The sequence below is a fragment of the Cupressus sempervirens genome, chromosome 11, assembly GCF_028749045.1.
Source record: "Cupressus sempervirens isolate cs-2001-9-10 chromosome 11, ASM2874904v1, whole genome shotgun sequence".
Classification (NCBI taxonomy): domain Eukaryota; kingdom Viridiplantae; phylum Streptophyta; class Pinopsida; order Cupressales; family Cupressaceae; genus Cupressus; species Cupressus sempervirens.
The window spans coordinates 304,100,629-304,116,347 of record NC_143128.1 but is presented as its reverse complement, the minus strand read 5'-3'; the positions used below and the strand labels follow the sequence as shown (position 1 = coordinate 304,116,347).

The 15,719-nt window shown below is 33.1% G+C and overlaps 1 protein-coding gene across 1 annotated transcript; it reads left to right on the top strand.

The window, feature by feature from the left end:
• Positions 1-11,821: 11,821 nt before the first annotated feature.
• Positions 11,822-12,349, top strand: LOC149529341 (histone H1-like). The gene has a single exon (XM_089808133.1). The coding sequence runs from the start codon at positions 11,822-11,824 to the stop codon at positions 12,347-12,349; it is 528 nt and encodes a 175-aa protein (XP_089664259.1).
• The last annotated feature ends 3,370 nt before the right edge of the window (positions 12,350-15,719 follow it).

The following is a 15,719-nucleotide window of genomic DNA, read 5'->3' as shown; positions in this document are numbered from 1 at the left end:
GATTATTGATCACAGAGCATGATCTTTGAACCTAATGTTACCTCCATCATGCTTAACCCTTTTTAGTTTAGGTGTTGTTTGTAAAGAAATTATTTTATGTATTATGATTGTAGATCATAAAATATCCTCCATGATTAAAACTATTATTTAATCTGAATCATGTATGTACAAATAAACTAAATTATAGATTATAGAAATATAATTTTATAATATATATTGTATCAATAAATTATATATTTCATCCTTTACAATAACATAATGTTTTAATTAAATTCTAATATTTCTATTCTTATTAGTAAAAAAAGAAAATATGTTAGGTATATTTTTTGAATGATTATACTATTTTAAAAAAATTATGGTTTTAGTTGTATCTATTTTCATCTAAACAAATTGACATGCCCTTCATGCAATTTTCCTTATAAATGATAGAAAAGATATTTCATACTAAAAATGGTTTCTCAAAATTAATATAAAATTTTTCATATAGTTTAATGCTTTAAATATTGCATTTATTTGTGCACAAAATATTACATTTTCAGGTGCAAATGAAGCTTCCACTAAAAAAACATAAACTTGAAAGAGAAAACCATCAAACCCAATGGACTCTTGAATGTGTCAAAGGTAATAGATGAGTTTTCTATCTTTTAGAACTTTACAAATCATTCTAAAATAGAGTTCTCAATGTTTCTCATGCTTTGGGATATCTTAATCATGCCACTAGAGACTTGCACAAGAATAATAAATATATCAAGAATAGTGCTAGGAAAAACATACACTCATGAAACAAGGTTGTCGAGATTAAGAAAACTCATTCAAAATCTAAAAAATCAAAGCACAATCATTCTCAATAACAAATACATAATACCATAATAGCAATGAAGTGATCACTATGAGAAAAGGGAAATAGTATTAAAGTTCCAAATAATTAGTACAATATAGACTATCATCACAATCACATATCTCTATTGAAATAGATTGACCAATACTTGAAATTAGTACCATGTGAAGGAAATTGTAGTGGAAAATAATCTATGAATTAATCACCTACATTGTAGTTCATGTTTGTGTTAAATAGTTACCTCTGAAACACACACAAAAAACAACACTCCATTGAGCTTAAACAAATACAATTGATACTATTATTTTAATGTATTGTAATAAATCTACCTTTTACTTATAGAATAATATATGTCAGTGTGATGGTTTAACAAAAAGTAATATAATTAGGGAAAATTGTAAGGAGACTTGCAACAAAGAATATATTGTTTCCACATAACCCATAATAGATCTAAAATAAATATACAATTGAAATCCACATACAAGAGAATAGACAATATACCCACACAAAAATGTAGCACAAGATATACCCTAGGAAACCCTCATTGAGGGAAAAGCCCAGCCTCCAAAAGCTTCCATCACCATGTATTATTCAACAAAATCATCATTGCAATACAACCATGGAAACCTTCAAAGCCATAGCCACAACCAAACAACTCCATGTGAACAAGCATGAATCCACACGTCCCATGTCATGCTTCAACCTTCACAAATGCTCCCTTGGCTAACCTATCAAGCCTTGTCCTGCTTGACTCTTGCCTTTTTGTCTTCTATCTTCTCACACAACAACTACCCTTGTGGCTACTTATATAGTAGCAAGTCCCACAAAACCACCAAGTGGTATTACATAAACCATGTGCTACCTAACCCCTTGACCCCACATTTAATATTGGAATTTTAATTCTTTTCCCCAATATTAAATAATTACTTGAAATACTATCACAATGTTATAATACAACTCATCAAGTATATCCCATGGGAATCTTTACATGTTGTACATCCATCTAGGTGCTCCTAGATACAACATTACATAGTAAAATAAAATAATACAATATAACAATATTATGCAATGTGTGCAACACCCATTATCTCAACAATCTCTCACTTGTATACATTACATAGGGTCAATCTATAGCCACATAAATGAACAAGGGAATAATCCATCCTAGCACATCCACCATCATGGATCAAAGTACATAAAGTGCTCCATCTTGGTACCCAAAAAAAAATCAAAGTATCCAGCATCTCAAACATGAATGATCTCACCTCCTATTATGCCACTAGCACCAAACATACATAAAATCCATTCAAAAAGAAAGCCACCCAATTTGTCACATTAGAAGATCATAAAATCTTGTACCAACTAAAATGCCAAGCACAAAAAACTGATCCAAAGGTAATCACATGTATTCGTAGTTGTCAAATATCCATAGCTGAAATAGCACTCATAGCAAGTACCGAACCCATCCAACTATCCATACTTCCAAAGGTATACCAAGTGAATCTCACATCATCCACATATCCAATCTGTAACCTACAATCATAAGCCTCAAGAGAAATACCTGTCACATATATACTAAGAAGCTCCCATTGCAAAAGATAATGTTAAATATATAACCAATCCACTCACAACATCTCAAAGAAATGAATCCATGTCATCTCAAGGACATCTATAATAGACAAACCAATAACTTGCAAGAATGACTCTCATAAAAAAATTCCAACAATGTCGCTACCTCTTCATAACCGATAGAGGAAAGAGATAAAGGAATAACCATGTCATCTCTCACATGACATACATGAACACAAACAAGTGATCACAATCTCTAACCAATCTCAAATCCAATGTAAGAAAAACCAAACATCCAAAAAGATACCAAGACCAAAGAGAAACCATGCAAATCATAACCTATATCATGTCCTTCTACACACACCTCTAGACGTAAACTGTGCAAGTATGATCTCTCCACAAGACCTCAAAAAGAAGCCACAATAACACCCAAACCATACCATATAACTAATCATGGATGTAAGCCTCTCACAAGAAGATCAAACTCATAAACTATTCCTAAATCAAAGAATATGCTCAATAGAAAACCATCTCCCAAACTCAACCAGCATAACAACATATACAGAAGAAGATAGCCAATGCTAAACCATCTCTCAAATGAACCCTCTAGAACTAACTCATGTACCATAGCTCAAGATCTATATCCATGAAAGAAAAGCATAAAAATAATGCACTTGAGAAAAAATTATGGGCTATACCTCTCAAGTAGCAAACTGCCAAGTAGACCAAGAGTGTGGAATGAGAATTCTCATCAAGATATCCAAGTCTCCAACCAAGACTCATCTAAGAACAGTCTCCTCTCAAGTCCACATTAGGTGAATGCACCTTGGACTTCCTATTGAAACCATAAACTGTCTCAAAAAATACTTATCTAATCCAAGAGAAATCAACATCGCCACCATCTCAAGTATCCATGAGCTCATGTAACCAATCAATCCATGCCAACTCAAAATGTAACATATAAATATCATGAAGTATCCATCTTATAATCAATGTACTCAACACCAAGAAACTAAACCAAGATCATTGTCAAAGTTTCAACCATGGCCTCAAGAACATAAACATGACAACATGATCTTACCATCTCAACCAAAGAGATAACATGATCCATATGAACATACTATAACATGTCAAAACTCTAAATGTGTATCAAGATTATACCATGACATAATAATAAAACCATCCTAACTCCAAAGATATCATGTCAAATAAAAATATAAACACCTTTACCATGAACCCCATTAGTCCTCAAGATGCAACCATCTCCATACACCATGAAGAAAAACTATCTCCACATACCATGAAGAACCATCTCCACACACCATGAAGATAACCAAGAACTCCGTGAGTCCTCAAGATCTAACCATATTCACACACCATGAAGATAACCAAGTGTACCATGCAAATGTCAAAGATGCTTTTGCAACAACAAGATCTAAGAAAAATTGTCAACATATGTAAACACTCAATGTATTAAGAAAAACTACCAACATCTACAAACACTCAATATATTAATGCCAAAACCTCCCACTCAGACATGGTACCAAGCCACCTATGGCATCATAAAATCCATCTCCTACATGAAGATCCTCTAGGTCTACACTCACACAACCAAAGTGTTAGCACCAAGTGAAACCAACATCTCCAAACCAAGAAGATACAAATCTAACTAGGAACTAATCCTACACTGTCACAAGCTCCCACTAAACCATGTATCCAAGCTATCCATGACATCATGATGAAAAAACCATCCTCTAACCATGAGAATCAACCAATGCATCAAACTATCAAAGAACTCAAAGTGTACATCATGAGCTCCTCAAAAGAAACCAAATAACTAGGATCCTCAACCAAGAAGATATACCACTATAACTAAATTAAGAATCCAAACCAATGAACATCAAAGATGTACCTATATATTCAAGCATGTCATGCCAAAATCCATGGCACCATGATCACATCCATGAACCAAGCATTTGACTCTCAAAGTGTCCAACCTGTCAACATAAAATAGTCAACCACAATCCTCCACCATGACTATGCCTAGTAACAATATCACATCCCTTCTACATGAAGAAAAAAATATAAAATCATGTGACCTAGGGCATAGACAACCCAAATCCAAGCCACCAATATGAATATTCACCAATAATGAAAGATCAATGGGCAAAGACAACCCATAACCAAGCCATAAATGCAACCTATAAGTATAGACCACTTACAACACTACATAAATTGTAGACCCAACAAGTCATCATACATATCTAAACCAAATACTAATAACCATATTATCATTAGACCAATATGAAATATTAACTAAGTATACAATGGCATCAAATCTTAAATCTCAAAACATACAATGCCATAAACTCATACTGTTACCATATTCAATATATATCATAAATTGTTTATATTAATACATCACCACATAAACCATGCTATACACCAAATCTAAACCAATGTGTAAAACTTTCTAAGAGCTTTCCATTGACTACTTAAAGTCTGAAATCTAACTCTATATGCCCAAGTTATGCCCTAATTTGTGCTCAAAATAAATAATAACTGACTTTTAGGCTCTTAAAACCTAAAAAAAATTCAAAATCATATTACCAAACTTACACCAAGTTTTAGTGCTCTGAATTAGCTTTCCAACGCCTATAAGAAGTCTAAAATCTAATATTCTAAGAGAAAGTTATGACCATTTTACTAAGATAGTCTTTTTGCCATTTTCACTGCAATTTTTTTTATGAAAAAAATTTCAACGAGATTAAATTTGACGGCCATCATGGGCTAAAACTAAAAAACTCTTTCATTTCCTCTAAACATGGCCAAACTAAGGCATATTATATATCAAAATTTATAGAAATGTCGACCTAGATCCAATGGTGAGGTCATTTTTTATCCAAGATGTCATTATGACAAGCCACCACCTAAAAATCTCATTTAAATGAAACATTTGAAAAACACTTTTGTCCAACAATTTCATATGCCCAAAATCTTCCAATATCCCATCATAACAACAAACCCAAAACCCTCATATTTGTAATAAATAACTCATATATCTTGCCCTTTATTTTATCCTCTTATGCATTTTGATGGATTCAATCTAGGGTTACAATAATAAAACCATAGCTCTAATACTAGGTGAACCCACAATAATGGGTTCCACTTTAGTGGGACGAACAAAAATGAAAAAAATTGCAAAATGGGAAATTGAGTTTACCATATGTTCGTGTGAACATACTTATTATGTTCGCGTGAACTTTTTTTTAATCATGTTTGCACAAACATATTTCGTATGTTCGCACGAACATATGTGATAAATATGTTCATGCAAACATGATAAGCATGTTCATGCGAACATACGTTCACACGAACATGGTAAACATGTTCGCATGAACGCCATGTTCACATGAACATACAAAATCACAAAAAAAATTTAACCTTTTTTTTATTTTTATTTTGTTTTTCTCTTTTGACTTCCATAATTGTAGGAGAATGATCTCCTACTGTAAAATTAAAAATGTCAAAATGTGCTTCTTGGAGCAAGCTTTCCAATGACTATAATTTTAATACATAATTTAATCATTAAGACTTTCAAATATGAGTTTAACCCATTATAGGTTCATTACCGATTGAACATCAACCGACTTTGACATCTCAAGAAAATTAGTAAATTAGGTCAAATTTTTTTTGAAAAATATGGAGGAACTAGCTTATTGAGATACCTTTCTATTCAAAAAAAATTAAAAAAATGATAAATTGACTTCAAATTATCTGTGTCAAATGAAACGTATGTCTGAATTATGGTTCATGTCACTTCAAAACTTCATAAACTATAGAATATTCAACCAAAATAAATCAAACCAAATGCATCCTTTGGATATTGATGTTACAAATCTAACGTCGAAAGAATTACTTCATTATCATTTCTAGAAAAAAAAATTATGTGTGTCAAACATACTGTCATTTTTTAAAATATTGAATTTTATTATGTACCACTTTTTGGAGGAGATAAAAAAAATTGACATAAATAATTTTTTTTTTAGATTTAAAAATATGGTTACAAAGTAGGAACAAAGTACTCAAAATCACTAGTTTATGTCATCTTGAAATTATTTATAGTTTTGTAGATATAGTCACTTGAACATGACGTTTGTTGCAAAAATATTGATTTCAGTGTCAAAATTGGTCAAAAAGTGGAACCCATTATTGTGGGATCACCCTAGTACCACTTGTAAGGAAACTTGTAAAAAAGAATGTAATTGTATCCACATAACCCATAATATATCTGAAATAAATATGCAATTGAAATCCACGTGCAAGAGAATAGACAACATACCCACAAAAAATTGTGACACAAGATATACCCTAGTAAACCCTCATTAAGGAAAAAACCTAGCCTCCAAAAGCATCCATCACCATGCATTATTCAACAAAATCACCATTGCAATACAACCATAGAAGCTTTAAAAGCCATAGCCACAACCAAGCAATGTGAACAAGCATGAATCCACACATCCCATGCCATGCTTCTGAACTTTACAAATTCTCCCTTAGCTAACCTATCAAGCCTTGTCCCACTCGACTCTTTTTTTTTTGCCTTCTATCTTCTCACACAACAACTACCCTTGTGGCTACTTATATAGTAGCAAGTCCCACAAAACCATCAAGTGGTATTACATAAACCATGTGCTACCTAACATCTTGACCCCACATTTAATATTGGAATTTTAATTCTTTTCCCCAATATTAAATAATTATATAAAATATTATCACAATGTTAAGATACAACTCATCAAGTATATCCCATAGGAATCTTTACATGTTGCACATCCATCTAGGTGCACCTAGATATAGTAGTACATAATAAAATAAAATAATACAATATACCAATATTAAGAAATGTGTGCAACACCCATTATCTCAACAAAAATTCTTGTTTTTAATTATATAAAATATCATGTTGTATTAGTTCTACAAGAAGTGTTGTCTAAATGTTATTAATAGTTGTTGCCACGCTCTTTATTCATAGTTGAGGCATATTGTTCATATTGTGGATTAGGAAAATGGTACATGGAGGACTTTTAGTACTACAAACCATTTTTCACAAAAAGAAGATTATAGACATATGGTATATGCGAACAATAGATGTAGAATTGGGCTTTTATGTATGGTATTAGGAAAAATGTATTCTTCCATTATCTATGGCTCAAATGATTTGGTAATTTTGTGTGTTGGGAGCAAATAAACCAAAAAAAAGATTGGTTGTGTATATAATGCACATTAACTACTATAATTAAATTTGATTCAAAATAAGTTTGAAAATTTTACATATATGAAAACATTCTTTATTTGGTAGGAGATGCATATTTTGAGCATTAAAGAGTTCAAGAGAATGATTATAATTCAAATATATATTAATAATTATTTTTTCAAATTAATTTGATTTTATTTCTACTATTTTCATTTTCTCATCTCTTAAAAAAATATTTTGTACGCATCCTAGAGTCATAGGCTTTGACCTTTTTTTTCAAGTCTCTCCAACAAATCTATTTTGTGAGTCTGCTTGAATCAACGAAACATATTTGAAAATGCAAGACTACAATATTTTTAATGATGTTATATAATCCTTAAAAATATAAGACTACAAACTAAATTCTTCAAAAATTAAATGTCTTTGTTTAAAATAGGATTATATAACATCAGCTAAATCATTTTCCTTCATCATCTAAAATTTCTTCTAAATCCTTTTCTAACACTTGGGTACTACCCTCTAGACAAATTTTTAGTGATAATTGAAACAATGAAAAAAAAACCACGAACAATGGTGCCTAGAGAAGTGGTTTTGTTTAAAACATAAGATATATAATTAGTATATCTTATCAACCTATTGTCTCCATTCTCTTCAAATGGGACAAGCCTAATTTTATTAGTGTTTCACTTATTGTTGAATATGCACCCATTTTGAAAAATTTCTTCACAATTTCTCAATATGAAGCCTAAATTTAGATATAGACAAAACATACTAACCAAAAATCAAGAGTAGTTATTAGAGTATTGGGTACTTATGGTACTTGAATGGCTTGTTGGTAGTTTCACTCCTTTAATTGTGGATATTGAGTCCCATATGCAAGAATAATTATTGCAAAAAATAAATGCCCACCTCCCACTAAGGCCATCTCAAAAACTATGTCCTAAAACAATCATAGTATAATAAGTGTGAGAACTAGCTACACCCATAAAAAATTGCTCCCTAGAACTATTTTAACTATTCATTCCAACAAGTGTATATATACAATTCATATTGAAAAGTGATGTGAAATCAAAAGAAACTTCACAAACTCAATTCTAAGCTTCTTTTCAAGTCTATTTGACTCCTTCCATCATCACCAAACTCTCATAGCACATTTTTCCTAACTTTGTAACCAGGCCCTTTACAATTGTAAAATTGCCTTCTTTTCCCAACATGGTTTCTAAGTCCTAATTTTCTTGAACTTGCTCCTTTATTTTTAAGGCCTTGGAGGAAGTTTATCAAGGCTTAGACAACTATCTTTCAACTTAGAATGACCAGTCAAAACAACCACAGACTCCCTTTCTCTACCAATTTCCAAAACTAGTTTTTTGCTTCTAGTAGCCTTTTTGTCAATAGCCCTCCAATCAAGGTTTTTGGGCCTTAATTTGAAAATATTGTTAACAACATATCAATTAAAACATCATTCAAGACACCCAATTGGATATTGCAGAGGATTTTAGCGGTTTGGCTCTCTAACTCTATGTGTACAACACAATTCCCAAAAAGGAGGGTTTCTAAGGGTTTTAAAGTCTTTCTTGGTTATATGCACTAAATGGACTTGTAACCCTCTTCAATGGATTGGTAAAAAATTCTATTTTCTATGCAAGGATCTCCTTTCATTTCTGTTAGAAATGGAAAAAGAAATTTGTAAATAAGCAATACCAGGAAAGAATCTAAGTGAGTAAATGCATGAAAAGATATTACCATAAAATAGGAGAGAGAAAGCTTCAAGATCCAACACCATGAGACAAGATATTTGGAAAGGGGAAAGCAAAGAAAACCCCTTGTGACATTATGAATGAGGCATGGAAAGCCTAAGAAGAGAGAGAGAGAGAGAGAGAGAGAGAGAGAGATAGACAGCAATGCTCATACAATAATTGAGAAGAGGAAGAAACCTCATTGTTGTTGAATGAGAGAGGAGGGTCATCTCTTAAATAGAGATGAGAGAGAGGAGTTAGAATGTAACTCCCATGTCTATGAATTCCACCATTCATATGTGTGTGAGACCAAGTGTGAGATTCCTCTTAAGGAGGAATAATCTAAAATTAGAAATTACAATATATATTTGTCCTCACATATTCCACTAGATGACAAAATAAGATGTAGTGGAAAAAGGACAAAAAAGAAATATATTAGGATACCTTGGCTTATATCCTAATATATTACAACAATAAAGAAAGGAGTTCTAACCTTGGTTTATAAATACACCAAGGAAATATTACAACTTCTAACACCCCCCTTTAATCTTTACTTGGGGTAATTACATTAAAGGGAATTAAACCCATAATTTACAAAAATCTGCAATTTAATCTTCAATATGAAGTAATTTGATTGTCTTCAAGCCATTTGTAGGGCCAAGAGAAGAACATGAGTCCTTTGAATGTGGAAGCATAGACACATCTTCAAGAAGGTTCCTTGATGGATTACTTGAAAAAAAAGAGAACAACAAGACAAATATCCACAAGTAGAATGCCATCATATATGAAAATTTGAAATCCTTTTGAATAAGGATAATAAAACTCTCATAGAGAAACAATGAGTAAAACATGTTACCATAAAACAATGGAGATAACCTGATATCAAGATAAAGTATATGCTCAAAAATTGTCAACAAGGACAAATTGAGTAAAAAGCTTGATCAATGCTCTCATAAAAAGAATATTATACTAATGCACAAATGACCATAAACAAGGCCAAATAATGATACGTGCATCAACATTGCATCAATCATGTGGATATAGACAGTCCACTAATGAGTCATCCCACTACAGGTGAATGGGTCATGACTCCATCACCTACATGACCCACGATCTAGGCAATAAAGTATGTAGATCATTATCACATTAATATATGAAAATAACATAAAGGAGAGACATGCTGATCAAATTATAATTATCATGATTTTTGATAGGATAATCAAAAGAATGGATTATGAGGATATAACAACATATTGCCTTCAAATTGGATCAAATTATTTTAAGTTGGAGGGGAAACTCCAATAATAACATCCTCTTTATTGAGGAAGAAAAATGGAACAACATGGAGGGAAACTCCATAAAAAATATTATCCTATCAAAGTGGAACAGATAGGATCAAATGGAGGGAAACTCCATATAAAATGAGTGCATACCAATATAGGATGGAGGGATACTCCATGGGCCAAATAAGGAAACTATGTATCAGTTATACTAAGGGGACCTACATAGTTATTCTTGAAAAAATTAGCTCCCTATGCAACGCAAAATATCATATAAATCATGTATATCAATGGTATAAAACCATAAAGTGCCAACATGGGTATAGAATGATGCTATAAAAGCATAAAAGTGCAACTATGGGCACATCAAAATATCAAAATGAAGCTAAATGTGTAAGATTACTCATAATCCAATCAAAATGAATTAAATTTAATTTCAAAATGCAAAGATCCAAGGATGATCAAAATAAGCAAAATATGTATATCAGGTATAAAACTCCATTAAGGGTAAACATGGGTATAATTTCTTTTGCAAAGGTATATATTAATTTCTAAATCATTATAGTCATAAATTATATATTTATCTGGGCATATATGTGGGCCCCCATATATACTCAAATAAATATATGAAAATAGATTGGTTAAAGAAAATAATCACCTTTCCATACTTAATATTTTGGAAAGTCACAATTTATAAAAAATCTCAATATTTACCTTGGTAAAAATATAACCTCAAGGTAATAAGAACATAAAGTCATGGGGCAAGAAAAGATCTCCCTAGTTTTCTCAAACTTTTTTTAGGAAGTGATTCAAAAAGAACTTTTTTGAAATATAACTAAAAAAGAACTTAGTAATTAATGATAGAGGGCAGATCTGGCAGATAAGAATATACTAAAAAGAGTTAAAAACTTTTCTAATAAAGTTTGAATAAAAGCTTGTAATGAGTAAGAGAGATTTAAAATAGAATATTGCACTTGTCTGACAATGAATGATTACATGCTAAAAATAGGTTGACAAGAAGCAATGAGAAAAGCAAAAGATGCCTCTGTCAGAGCTCAAAAAGGAAAAAAGAATCTTGCATGCTAAAAAAGGGTTTTGACAGCCCATGCAAAGATTTGTGATAGACGAGATTAATCCCAGCATGGAAGGAAGTGGCAGAAAAAAAAATGTTTTTCTTATGAACATCATCTGCTGTATAATAATAATAAGAAAAGCGCCTATTTACGTTCCTGACGGTCGAGGAGCTCGATGTGGTGAATGCAACGGAAAAGAAGTTGTCCGTAAGGCCAGTTATAGGAGTCAGAGCAAGCCTCTGGCCACTCATCCTCCTTATTTGCAGATGATCATGGAAGCAATTACGGCCCTCAAGGAGTGCGGCGGCTGCAGCCCTTACGCAATTGCAAAATTTCTAGGCGACAAATATAAAGCCGATCTGCCTGCAAATTTCAAGAAACAGCTTAATGTGCAACTGAAGAATCTGATGAAATCTGGCAAGCTAACTAAAGTGAAGGCCTCGTACAAGCTTACAGCTGTCAAGGCCCCGGCAGCTGCAAAGCCTGCGACAAAAAAGAAGCGTGCGGCAAAGAAGAAGGCTCCCAAGCCTAAAGCTCCCGCAGCTAAGCACCTGCTACTAAGCCAAAACATTTTTGGTAGTTTTGTATCCCGATAACCCTGGTGCAAGAATATTTGGATGGAACATACTATAAATTGTTTGGAGACCTTCCTTCGCTAAAGCAAGGACACTGGATTTCAAAAAAGTCCAGCAATCCTGCTGCCACACATGCTTAGGAAGATAATAATCTTTAAAATTCTATGTGCAACAAATGTTGAACATGCCGAAGCAGAAGCATGGTATATTAATTTGGATTGGAAGCAGAAGTCGAACCTGACTTCTTTTCTTTACTTGGCATGGAGTTTAGCGACCTCTAAGATAAGCTGTATTCATTTATGTGATTTGCAATGTAATCATCTTCTTTATTATTTCTATGTTTTATCTTGGGGTTACAGTGGTACTTGAACAAGTGAAGGAAATGGAAGGAGAATGAATATTTTTCTCCTAGAGGTGGCTTGTTGTGGCAAGGCTTTGCGGAATGGCTTGAGGGAGGACATGCAAGATTGATGCAAGGCAATTAACAGTATCAAGCGCAGATATGGCATTTGAGGATGACGGTATTGCACTAAATGCGCTTGCAGATAACGCTCAGCCATCAAAATTCATGGACTTTATCACATCAGAGAGAGCTAAAGTCGTTTCCATGATAGCTATGGGAATGTCACTATGTAATGCCAATAGAGTGGTAATGTCTGTTGCAATTGTGCCTCTCGCGGCTACTCATGGTTGGAGTAGTTCTTTTGCGGGCATTGTTCAGTCATCTTTCAGTCATCAACCCACTTAAATTCTATAATGTCTGGAAATTAATTTGAATGAAAGTACGATTTGGGTGTGATGATAGATGTTCCAGTCCGGGATTCCAGACGACTGTGATAATGATCTGGAATAAAACAAGGCTATGGCTTGGCACGTGTAGAAAGGTGTGCAATTTCCCAGATGTAGAAAGGTATCTTATACCATAAGCGTATAGTCAAACAAAGATGGGGAAAGAATCTCTACGCCCCAATAAATATGGGCAAATAATACTTAAGTGTCCACCCAATTTTCAGATACAGTATTATAAATTATAGTTGCCCCAACAAGAAATAAGGAATACCTTATTCTAGAAATATAATATGGGACTGAGTAATGTCCAAAGCCAATTTACCCGATTTTCTAATTTCCCTAACTTTTCACAGCTCCAAAATATAGGGTTCTAATCCAGACTTCAACAAGTAAAAGAAACTTAATAAAAAAAGGAGAAACTCAGATCAATCTGTACTTTAATATACTCACGTGACAGCCTCAGAAATATTGTCTAAGGCATAAGAAATCCATAGCCAAAAAGCCTAATACAAGGCGAAATGGTTTAATTGGACAATATGACTTTAAAAAAACTCAAGGCCACAACAAAATGATTTCTCTCTAAGAGTACCTCAAACCTTGTACAGGATGCCCAATAAAAAATAAGCAAAATCAAATCAAGCAAAAAATAAACTAAAACCCACCTGGAGTCTTCCTTCAAACGTAGAAAAGTAGCCCGAATTCAATCCAGAAACAAGAAAAAACACACGTGAAGGATTCCTTTGAATTCTACAATAACAAACCTCAGACGGACTCTTTCTTCATACTTAGATTCTTCTTCAAACCCTAATTCACAAACCTGAAACCTTCCTTCAACACCTGATTTTACAGGTTCTACAATTCACACCTAAATTTACCGAAATTGCAATCCACAACAACACTGCATTCCAAATTAGGAAAAATGAACCAGAAAACTCAAATCCAAACAGAAGAAAAATAAAACTTTAGAGACCTAGAAAAAGATCCAAAAACCTGCATTTTTTTTTCCTTTTTTCAAAAGAAAGAGCCAGAAAACCCAGAAAAATACCAGACCTACATATAAAACCTAACAAAAAATCCAAGGATGATTACAGAAAACACCAAATGACTGGTTCATATGTACCTCTGATACGTGTGGTCCCTCTGCCATTGCTTGCACTCGGCACATTTGACACTGCAGAAGAAGCCGCATTTGCATATGATAGAGTAGCCTATAACCAATATGTTCAATGGATCTACACACATCCCTCTCTTCCCATAGTGGACATGATTCATCGACAAGCACAAGAAAATAGGAAAAATTGAGAGAAATAATCAACAAAAGGTGCTCGCAGAACTCCCCATTTTCGCAATCGGAGAGGCAATCTGAGCAACGAGCAAAAACATATAAAATGTAGCAGTCCAAGCATGAGGGAGTCAAATGGGTGTGCTCTAAAACCATTTTTCTTTCAATAGAAAATACATTTGGGATAGAGCAGATCTTGCAAGGATTTGATCCAGCGCATCACGTTGATCACAATGTCCATTGCTTGCAGAGCCATAGCCCTTAAGATAAATTTTTTTTTTAAAAATGGAAAATTAATCACAATTTTTTAACAAACATTGATATCAAGATAGCAAAAAAAACTTTTGGCGGCAAGCCTTCCAAAAGGGGTTAGATGAAAAAAGAAAAAGAAAAAAGAAGTAACCTGCACAAGTTAGAGCAAACAGAAGTTAATCGGGTTTGGCGGTAAACCAGCCAAACTCAAAAAAAAATTCAATTTCTTTCATCTTAAGAAGATTAAAGAAGAAATTAGTGAAATCTCTCTCAAGAGTCTCCTTCGAATCGTACCTTCATGCAAACACTCAAAACAAAGATTAAACTGCTCTGATACCATGTTAGAAATGGAAAAAGAAATTTGTAAATAAGCAATACCAAGAAAGAATCTAAGTGAATAAATGCATGAAAAGATATTACCATAAAATAGGAGAGAGAAAGGTTCAAGCTCCAACACCATGAGACAAGATATTTGGAAAGGGGAAAGCAAAGAAAACCCCTTGTGACATTATGAATGAGGCATGGAAAGCCTAAGAAGAGAGAGAGAGAGAGAGATAGAGAGCAATGCTCATACAATAATTGAGAAGAGGAAGAAACCTCATTGTTGTTGAATGAGAGAGGAGGGTCATCTCTTAAATAGAGATGAGAGAAAGGAGTTAGAATGTAACTCCCATGTCTATGAATGCCACCATTCATATGTGTGTGAGGCCAAGTGTGAGATTCCTCTTAAGGAGGAATAATCTAAAATTAGAAATTACAATATATATTTGTCCTCACATATTCCACTAGATGACAAAATAAGATGTAGTGGAAAAAGGAAAAAAAAGAAATATATTAGGATACCTTGGCTTATATCCTAATATATTACAACAATAAAGAAAGGAGTTCTAACCTTGGTTTATAAATACACCAAGGAAAGATTACAACTTCTAAAAATTTCTCTTTCATCTTCAAAAGAAACCATGTCATAATCTCTCTTCCTATACATTTGCCAGTGAAATCCTTTCATTCATCTTTAGTTGGATTCACTATCAACCCACCTAGGGCCTACTAGCAAAATTAATATGC

Coding starts and splice junctions, on each gene's coding strand:
- LOC149529341 (XM_089808133.1), top strand. CDS start 11,822: ATGGAAGGAAGTGGCAGAAAAAAAAATGTTTTTCTTATGAACATCATC.